The sequence below is a fragment of the Notothenia coriiceps genome, unplaced genomic scaffold (genome assembly GCF_000735185.1).
Source record: "Notothenia coriiceps isolate Sejong01 unplaced genomic scaffold, NC01 NC01_scaffold00001859, whole genome shotgun sequence".
NCBI lineage: Eukaryota > Metazoa > Chordata > Actinopteri > Perciformes > Nototheniidae > Notothenia > Notothenia coriiceps.
The window spans coordinates 1-10,824 of NW_011334560.1; the positions used below are offsets into that span (position 1 = coordinate 1).

General features: G+C 42.0%; 1 protein-coding gene across 1 annotated transcript; it reads left to right on the forward strand.

Moving 5' to 3' along the window:
* Positions 1-7,007: 7,007 nt before the first annotated feature.
* On the forward strand, positions 7,008-9,869 carry LOC104964114 (roundabout homolog 3-like; the record flags this gene model as incomplete). Its single annotated transcript, XM_010792839.1, has 3 exons — positions 7,008-7,166; positions 8,135-8,277; positions 9,747-9,869. Coding segments are annotated over 3 exons (425 nt in total), but the record flags the coding sequence as incomplete, so codon positions are not given.
* Positions 9,870-10,824: the final 955 nt, after the last annotated feature.

The window sequence follows — 10,824 nt, forward strand, 5'->3', positions numbered from 1 at the left end:
CTCCTTTCCCTCTGAATTCCTGCCCTTATGTCTCGTAAAACATATCAAATCCTGCATTCACTTTTTTAATTGTAATTTTCTAGCAAGTTTAAGCATAAATGTAGAAAAAATAAAAACCTGCAAGATGCTCTTTAAAGGCCCAGATACACCGGCCCGAAATCGGCAGTAAATGGGAGTCGGGCCGAACATGAGCGTGGGCACGCCCTATTCGGAGTGGTGTGCGCCGCACCGTCGGGTCTTTTCTGCCGATCTGAGGCCTTTTCTTGCCGATTCAACATCGGGAACACCACCGGAAGTCGGACAAAGGGATAACACTGATTGGCTTTTCAGCTAGCGAATCAGTGCATGAGAAGCGTTAACGGAAGTGAGGGAGGTAAACAAATGATTTAAAATGGAAGATGGAACACACACGGACGGCTATTTCACCTCATCGGTTTATAGAGCTCCTGTTCGTTCATGTTTTCAATGGAAAGAAAAACGCTATTTGTTGTTTGTTTATATCACGGAGTCTGTTCTTCTTCTCTGTCTTCCCGTTGTTCCGGTTGTTGCCTCTTTTGAATGATGAATACACACTACCGCCGCCTGCTGGTAAGGAGAGTTATTGCCACTCACGCATACGCAGTTCATACGTGCTCGGCTCTGATTTGCGGTGTGTTCCAGTGCGCGAAGTCGGCAAATACGCAGGAGAGTCCGGCGACGCAACAGTCAATGTCGGCGTCGGCGACTTCTCAGGTAGCCGTTCAGCATAATTAAGTTACCATGGAGATCTAGCCCGGTAAGAAGAGAACCAGCGTCGTAGGACCGAAAACCCAGAGTTTTCCCTGAAGTTAGCTCGCAAAGCGAAAATCCGGCTTCGTAGTAGGCTACAGGCCTCGGGTAACTCAAATATCCAGGTTATGTTGAACCGGCTTCGTAGTACAGGCCTCAGGTGACACGCTCACTGTGATTGACAGCTGTGGTTAACTGTTCTGGTGCATGCTCAAGTGCTAATCATTCAATTAACAGGAAATCAATGGGACCCATACGGGTGATCTGTTTCAATATCGTCCTGTCAGTCACACACACCATAAGTCCCTGTTCATATAGCATTTTCATCTCTCCTGTGAAATGAAACATGTGTCTGCCCAAGATGATAAACAGTTGATGTCAGCTCTGTGACGTTGCATTTTTTCAAATAATTTTTCAAATGGCTCCTTAAATGTTTTGTTGGTTTGTTTTTCGTGGGACTACTTCTCTTTGGAGCTGGGTAATGTGACACTTTATATGATTATATGATGAACAAACTAAAAAGGTCTGTTTACTCTAATAACGATGGTGCCGTAATGCCTGTCTACATGCTAACGTGCACTTTGAGAGCAGAGAACTTGGCAATTTCATGCTCCTCGGCTGCTCAGCACTCAGTCAGCTGCAGTGCACTGTGAAGAGGAAGAATGGGGCATTGGGAGATTAGGGAGCAAACACAATCAGCTGTGAAGCAGATATTTATATTTATTCAAGTCTGACTGGAAAGTATGTTCAGGGAGTTGAAAGCTTTAAGAAGTTTAGATGCTGAGTGTTTCAGATTTTCTTCAGGAGTTTGGGGAAGTTTTAAGCCTGGATTTTATGATTTACTGCATATCAAGGCCAATCTCAGATGTAAATCTACTACAACATTGTTCAAATGCCCTTAGAGTAATGGGGATGTATCCATGCCTTACATACTCACACCTGCACTCTTGGTGTATATGTGACCTTTCTGACACCTCTGTGACTCATGTGACATCAAGGTATGTATGCCCTTTAGCGGTCGGATGACAGTTAATAATGCTCAGGTCTGCTCACCAGCCAGTGTCAATGCACCTGTGTGTATATGAATTACATACATTACATTTACAAGCCACATGAAGGACAAACAGTGTGTCTGTGCAGAACAATGTGTTACTTTGATACTAAGATGTAGTTTAGATTTCAATATAATGTCCATCCAACCCATAAAAAAAACATTTCTATTGCAACTATTATCTTATAAATATGAATAATAACAATATAGGTTGATCTGTTTGCACAAACTATGCAAGGACTATAAAAGGTATATTTTTATATATATTTTTTATCCAACAAACAATCATCCAAATTATATTTTATGTAATCTCTGAGTCTGAAGAAAGGACTTGAACTAGTTTACCACAGACTGCTAACATGTATGATCTGTTTGCTAATCTCTTTTGGTTCAGGATCATTTATAGCTCAACATTGGTCTTGCCAGGCATTTCCTCTGAGTCTCACATGCGCAGTAGTGTGGATTCAAATTGTATGCACGATAGGAAAAACCTCTGACAAATGTCACAATAATCTCTGGGAATCGCCCTCCGCCCGCTACACCCACGAGCTAATTCATTTCAGACTTTGTTGATTGATTGACATCTTACACCGGATAGCCCCCTCTTGCTTTCTAAACAGCCATTGGGTAAAAAACATGTTTAAAAAAAGTTCAACTGTCAATCAAATGCAGGACATCATCTTCATTTGTGGGACGCAGGACAAATGCATTAACAAATGATGAAAATGTAGTGCAGTCCCACACAATGTAGGAGACCTGGTCAACTTCTCACATGTGATGAATAGGCATTGTACCAGTTCCCCTAACAATGCAGCTCATGGAGGAAACGTGTGCAGGGGGGATATATAAGGGAATATTCACTTCATCTTTAACTGAACTTTGAATGTATTTTAATGCAGAATAACTGCAGCCTTGAAATCGTGTGCATTTGGATTTCATTAGCTGCTTCTCATGTTTATAGACAGAAGAGCACCAGCAACCAACAATGGTATGAGGGTTAGGGTTTATGAGGGTGCTGATTTAAATAATAAGGTGTTCAAATGTGAGCCTATTGAATGTTTGACCACTAATGTTTTTTCATCCATTTCCCTCATGGTACTATATTTGATGTAGCATGAGGTGTGGAGGAAGTCAAAATGACTTCTAGTATGAAATGCCAAACCGCTCATGTGTCTCCAGTGTTGTGCTTGATCTAATGTTGTCATGGCAACCATGCCAGATAAAAAGAAAGTAATGGCGGGAACAGATGACAGATAAACACAGACACCTCGTCTTAAAAAGCATCATCTCCGAGAGCTGCTTCAGGAATGAGATCAGCATTATTCTTTATTTTACATTTACAAAACAACAATAGTACAAAAAGTTAGTCCACAGAAATGTTTATGTTTGTTTTCGACGGATTATATGCAAATGTTTTCTCACAACTGCAGCTAACAGTCCCTCAGACGCACAAGGTGAGGGGCGAGAGAGGAGCGGGGGGGTACAATCAAACTTTTATAAAGCTTGTGTCTGCCGGTCGCTCTGCAGCAGAAGAAACCAAAGGAAACATAGAAAAGTTTGACATTCTTAGCGGACACATGGGTGCGGGGGTCCCGGCCTCCGGAAGCTGGCCCCGCTCGTTTTGGTTTTTCCAATCGCCCTTCTCTACAGCAAACACTTTGTGCTTCATATGTTCTGTTGTTTTGCCATCACAACAAGAGAGTGCAACAGTAGTTTATGCTTTTCCCAAAGGTATACATTTTGACAAAAAGGTTGGCACATTCAAGAAGACATGAGCTTATTTATAACAACAGACTTTCTACATGTTTTTTCATCCTCATAAATACAATATACGTCTCTTTCCCTGTATCCAGAGCCCAAACAGTACAGACAGGTATTTACAAATGAAGGGAGAGGAAAGAACTCAATTGCTCATAAATATTCGATGTAATGCCAAAAATGGTAGCTTTCTTTCACACAGGGACTCAGAGTCTGGATCCTGAAACACTAAGCTGTCCTCGCTGTCTTCAGGCGGGAGGGGGGGGACACTACCTGGGTCCTTATCTCATCTCCTGGGGAGAAAAAAGGGATATATCAACATTATTTCACATATTTCAGTTTATGTAACCGTGTAATGGACTGAAAAAAAGGCCCTGTTCTGCTTTTTGTGGTTTTCCCTTCCCTGTAGTGTTCTATAGGTTTCAGTGCATTAAATGGTCTGCAAAGACGCCTCCATTGGACTCCTTGGTTTACTTCTGTAACATAATGACATCACTATGTAACACTTGCGCTTCTATTGGCTAGCAAACATTTTACGTGATAGGCTACAAGATACGTGATAGGGCGGGTCATCTCTAAGTGGTTGACCAATCACAACAGAGCCGGCCAGCTAACCAATCAGGGCAGACTGGGCTCTCGTTTCAGACAGAGGGTGAAAAGAGGTGCTTCTGCAATGAGGACAATAAAGAGCTTTTTGAAAGTTAAAGTCCCAGTAGAGACACTACATACTGATATACACCTAACAATTAGCACAATATGTCCTTTTTAAGAAAAAAAGTCTACAGATTGGAGCTATTGAATCATGTTAAAATTATAAATTTGGTTGGATACCGTGTACGGAATGTTTATTGCACTGCTGCTTTCTCTTTGTATGAATTCAGAAGAATCATCTTGACCTTGGTTTTATATCACAAGTCAGTTTTGTAAGAATGAGTCGGATGGCTGTGTAGTCAGGTAGGCATCAATCTATTCTCTGTCTGGGGCCTGTTCCTAATAATGATTTGTACATGTTTCTCAGAGCAGCACTTAAGAGCATGTCAATGCTGTTAAGCACTTTTTAACTTTGGCTTTCTTCCTGAGGATGCTGAACCATGTAATACAGTGCTGTATTAAATATACATGACTCAATAAATGTGAATACTGCAAACCAACCAATGAAATGTTTTATACTTTGAATCATTCGCTGTGAACACCCAGTTGTGCAGTTAACAGCCTGCAGCTCCTGCCTCATCATTAATGTAGCAGAGTCACTTTCAGGAGAGACACTTTGAGTGATCTAGCTGCTACACACAGAACTTACAAATCTAGCACAGACTGCACGTTTCATGCATATGCTTTCATCTTTGGTGACTGTCATCCTTTCCTTATGTAAGCACATGCCAAACAACATAAATAACAAGTCAAAAGAAGATTATGGAGACAGAAAACGGGAAAGTGTCATTTCAGCCAGAAGAGAGGAATATATCCTGTGAGAAGAGGGAGAGGAGGACAGAAACAGGAAGTGCTGTGTGTGCTAGTTTAGTTTGATTTAGTTGAGAGGTAATGTTCTCTTCTCTGGTTGTTTGTCTCCCAGAAAAAATAAGATGAACGACAGGGACACACCAAAGTTTCAAGAACAACTTCCCGTCGCGAGAATGGAACCTTCCGGGGAGTTTGTGAACGCACCATGTCCTGAGCTCTTTAAGTCCTATTCTAGTCTTCTCATTTAAACACTTGAATTATCAGAGGGGATCAGTGCTCATGATGAAGACTTCTGAACGACAGACTTTGGGGACATTGTCCTCTTGTGTTGCCCAGGATCCGTCTCATCTGAAGCCACAGAGTCCAGATGTGACACGCTCTTTGTTCACATGTCCTTGTGTGGAGCTGATGTAAAACACGAGAACAGCAACAACTGCCTGCCTATCCTCTTAGGGTCAAAGGTCAGAGATAGCAGTCAGCAGCCCCACAGGATGGGGGGGTAACCTGACACAGACTTCCTGTCGAAACACCCCAAACTTTATTGGAAAGCTTTCATGTCCCCGGCAAGGCGTGAAAAGCCCGGTGGGGGTCAGTGAGGGGCGTGAGGTGTTCCTTACCACCCCACAGGCGGGGGGGGACCTGAGAGGCACGAGATACAAGGGGGCTCAGTGTATGTGTTGAGAGAAAGTGAATGAGCACTCGTGTGTGTGTGTGTCACTTTTATGAGTTGCTTTGCTACATTCCTGTGTCAGATGTGTGTTGAGGTGAGGAGGGGGGCTGACCCCTGACCCCTCAGGCTACAGCCCTGACAGACAGCATCAAAGCTGCAAAGTCCGCTCCTCATGAACACTGAATGACATTATCTCTCAAATTAAATTATAATGGGTCACTTACTACTTACTAAAGCAGTTCAGTCGGACTGTGGCGGAGCTGGGGGGTGGCTGGGAGTGGCCACGGCCACCCCCAGCTGAATCCTGGCCCCTCTATTGGCCACCCCAAACACCCTCACCACGGGGGCCCAAACCATTTTAGAACATTAAGAAGAAAATGTTTAGTAACCTTTCATCATTCATCAAGAATTAACATTAATAGGACGTTATTGATAATGTAATCAATAAACTTACAATTCATTTAACTTATTTTCTTCCAAAAGTTAATTATAACCCCCTTCTATTTACATGTAATGGTTTGCTCCTGCCTCCAAACGTGGTGCAGCACCGGGAGTGAGAGCATATGAGGAGGGATGCTAGTACTTGTGTACCATGTCTCAACGACTCACAAAGTCAGGCTTTCAAAAGAAAAAAGAAAGGAGAGAAAGACAAGAGAGAGGCCCTTTAGTCCCTCTCTCTTGTCTTTCTCTCCTTTCTTTTTTCTTTTGAAAGCCTGACTTTGTGAGTCGTTGAGACATGGTACACAAGTACTAGCATCCCTCCTCATATGNAGACAGCAAGGAGAGCAGTTTCTGTTGAGTGACCTGCCTTGAAACCAGACTGGTGCGGATCCAGAAGGTTGTTCTGATGGAGATAACAGGAGAGTTGTTTAAAGACAGCGCGTTCAAGTGTTTTAGACAGGAACGGGAGGAGAGAGACAGGCCTGTAGTTTATAACATCAGATGGGTTGAGAGTGGGTTTCTTTAGGAGAGGGTTTACTCTTGCCTCCTTGAGACTGTTTGGAAAGTGACCAGAAGTTAGAGAAGTGTTGATGAGATGGGTGAGAAACGGTAGAATATCAGGAGCGATAGTCTGAGTTATTGAACAAACAGCGTTCAGGATAATACTGTCGTAACACATCAGAAGTCCTCACAATATGCAGATGTAAAGGAAAACCTGACTGCTACTCTCTGCTTTGTACTCAATTATACAGAGAAAAACAGAAATCAAAAACAAAGTGCTTTTATTTCTTATGAATACAAAGTAATTATGCCACAGGAAGCTGACTCTAAATTAAGCATGTTTTTCCTTTTGTTTAGACCTGCCCCCACCTCCAGAGCCTCCCCCAGGGGGGGAGAGGTTGCAGGGTCTGCAGGGGAGCATGGAGGCCAGCAACGCAGTGAACGTGGCCTTGTCCTCCCTGGAGAGGAGCGAGTACAGCAGCCAGAGGAAGGGCTCGGCTCACAGACACATCGAAAGTAAGACAAAGGGTTCCACTCAGTTCAGGCTGTCAGAGGCTAATCCAGCACACAGAGCTCATGATCCTCCTGGAATATTACACAAAAGATAACACTTGAAAATAAACTGTGTACACTACTTTGGCGCCGCCCTGAGTGGCTGCCTGTTTGCGCAGCTCTTCAATCTATGTGAATCTGTGCTGTCCTGTTTTTCAAGCTTACCCTGTTGTTGCTTGTACAACTGAATTTCCCCACGGGGATTAATAAAGGTCCATCTTATCTTACACGCTCTCATGCCCTACTGCTGAAGTACTCTTCAAGTGTCCAACAGTAATGAAAATGGGACACATGGACGTGTGTACATGACTTATTGTCAGATCATACATTTCAGGGTCCGAATCAGAGTCAGGTTTATTGACAATAGGTTTACACATGGAACTTACTTTGGTGTACAATAGTGGGTATACTTTATAAACACAGTAAACAAATTAGGTTTTCGGAAAGAGGCATATATAAGAGGATCTTATAAAAACTGACAGAAAGCAAAATAAATATTGCTTCTTTTTCCGTTGTTTGATTATGTGCATATTCCAAAAGGTCTGGACAGCTGATGCCAAAATATAAAATGCCCTTAAACGTTACTTGCCAGGGCTGCATTTACAAATGCATAAAATAAACAAGTTTAAACAAATGTTTACAAAAACATTATAAATATACAAAAAAATACCACAAAAGAAGTACAACAAAACATTTTCTTAAGGATTTGTCAAGTGTATAAAATGCAGCTATAAAATGACATGAAAACACAAGCCTTTCTAAAAAATCCTGCAACATGATGCTGCTGTACTGACTGTATTCAAATGATACAATACAAAGACCTAGACTCAAGACAAAAAACTCAAAACCACGGAACAAAAAAAGAAAGACAAATAAAGAATGCCCTCACAGTTAACTACATGTCCTCTCTGTCCTGCCCCCCCCTCCCCCAGATGAGGACCCACTGCCCTACAGCAGTAAGGTTCTCCACCTCTCCAGGAGCCAGATGTCCAGTAACTGCTCGACCACAGGAAGCTCCTCGTCCAGAGGCTCCACGGGCTCCAGAGGGCCCCCCTCAGCCAGGAAATACACCGAGGTAACATACAGCACTACTAAACATTCTATAATTCCACTGCGGACTCATGCGGGGGAAAATGTTCTCTTTTCATCTCCAGTTGTTTTAATAATTGATGCTTTAAGATATTCATGAGGACGGAACAAAGACTGTTCCTGCCATGGAGAGGTGCATGTGGTTTAGTTTTATCTACATACCATTACTTGTGCTCCATAAAACACACATAGATTGTGCAGGCGTATGAAAGAGCTTTTACATTCCCTTGTTGCCCACACACACTCACACGCTCACACACACTCACACACCAACATGCTCCCAGGCTCATAAGTCTACTCAGAGTATGCTTAACAGTCAGAAACAATGTTAAGTGTGCACGCCCACCTCCTCCCTCTGGAGTGCACTTCTGAGGCCGTGCTGCGCAGGGGGAGCGCTCCATAAATGCCCCCCCGCAGGCTCCCTGGCGACGCGCTGGTGTTTTCACCGCAGAACAAGCTGTGCCAGCCGAATGGAACGCTCCCCGGGGGTTTCATGCTGCTGAGGCAACGCTTACACATAGTGACTCTCAACATTACTGTGGGGAGACGCAGGTAGCTGAGAGAGAGTTAAAGATGTGTTATCACTTTAAACCAAATGTTATGGATTTATAACCATAGAGTTAGAAACTTGCCACAAATACAGCAAGGTCAGCAAGGTAGACCAGGAAGTCAACTGGAGCTACAATTGTGTTTACCACCAGCCAAACACACTCTCCTTTTTAAGCTGTAAAATGTGCCATTACTAGGCCGCCATACTGTACACTGGCAAGAACAAGTGAGTGAACCCTTTGGAACAACCTGCATTGATGTATACATGTGTTTACAATATGGTCTGATCTTAACCTAAGTTGCAATAATCTACAAACACAATCAGGTTTAATTTATAGCACACAAATGATTGTTTTGTTCTTGTCCATTTTGAAACATTGTTCAAACATTCACAGTGTAGCTTTGAAAAAGTATGTGAACCCCTAGACTTTCACAAAAACGTGTTGAGTTAGCAAGCATTGTTTTAATCAGTGAAACAAGATTAGAAGTGTTGTTCCAGCTTTTTACGTATAATAATCACTCAGATATTTTGAGTATGCTATACACAAGAAGCATCTGCTGATGTGAACCTTGCCAAGGGTTCACATACATTTCCTTGCCACTGATGTTGTTGGTAGAGCTGGCGGTCAGGTTAGAAACAAACCTGCGACCATTTGCCCAAGTTATCCCCTCTATGTCCCCCTTTCAACACTATTACTTTAATAAAGGATTCACCATCCATCCCTCTGCCTTACCTGCATCCACCTGTAGGATCCGGGAAACATTTATTTCATCATCTCTCCTGAATGTTCTATGCAAACATCTGATGAAGCCGGAGCCTAAGCACCAAACTCAAACTATCATATGATAGTTTGAGTTTGGACTGTATTAGTATATTGCTTTATCCAGTCTGTCCATGCCATGCAGAGCAACTCTGGAATAAATGTCTTGCCCCAGGATACATCGACTGCAGGGTCTGGGATCAAACCACAACCCTCCGAGGTAGTATACTATACTATATACTGTATATACTATATGGGGTGGCATTGAAATCACTATTATATGAACATAAAAATACATCTCACTATAAAATAAGGGGTTATTTAAGGCACCTACAACACACCTCTACATTATTTGGGATTAAGTGGTGGAATAGATCAAATAATATTAAGTATATCTAACTATTTTTTTCGTATTCCCACAGGCAAAGTATCAACGAAGCTTACATTAAACAAATGACTGTTTAGCTTATGGTGATCAGCAGCCCTATGAGCTCATTCTCTCAGTGTATCATCAGGAATACAGAGACACACACACATAATTTAAATAAGAGTTTTTAAATTAACCCTGTAAGGCCTCCGGTTTTAATTTTACAACATTACTTTAAGCTATCCTAAAAAAGTCAGTAAATGTTTTGTTTTTTTAAAAGACTACATTTACATAGTCAAAAGGTCCTTTTGTTCAGCCTCACAATGCTATTGGGTAGCAAATGTGTTTATAGGTCCTGCCCTCTGGCCATACACGCCAGGGATTTTGGGCCCCATGAAAATATATCACATTGGGCCCCACCCCCAGGCACAGGCCACGCAAACCAAGCACAATTGCTGTAACCACACCTCCAGAACCCAACCGACTCATTTATGCTTTAAATAACTCTACCTGTACAGGCTTGAATCTATCTTGTAGTCCAATACTAACCGCACAATATTTACTGACACTGAGCTGTGAACATTTCACTGTGCAGACTGCAAATTCTACTGCAACATTCTGCTGCAGTATAATTCACTATTTAATATAACACTAACATTCCTGACAATAGACCTCAATAGTCATCTTTTATGGTGTACATGCCTTTTTAATAACATTTTTTAATGGAACATTTATAAATCAAAAATAAATATAACTTAAATAGGCTATACATGACCAATTAAATTAAAATAAAGTTAACATTAACACCAATATTATAATTTATAAAAATGCTATCACAAAAAAAAACATAAGACAG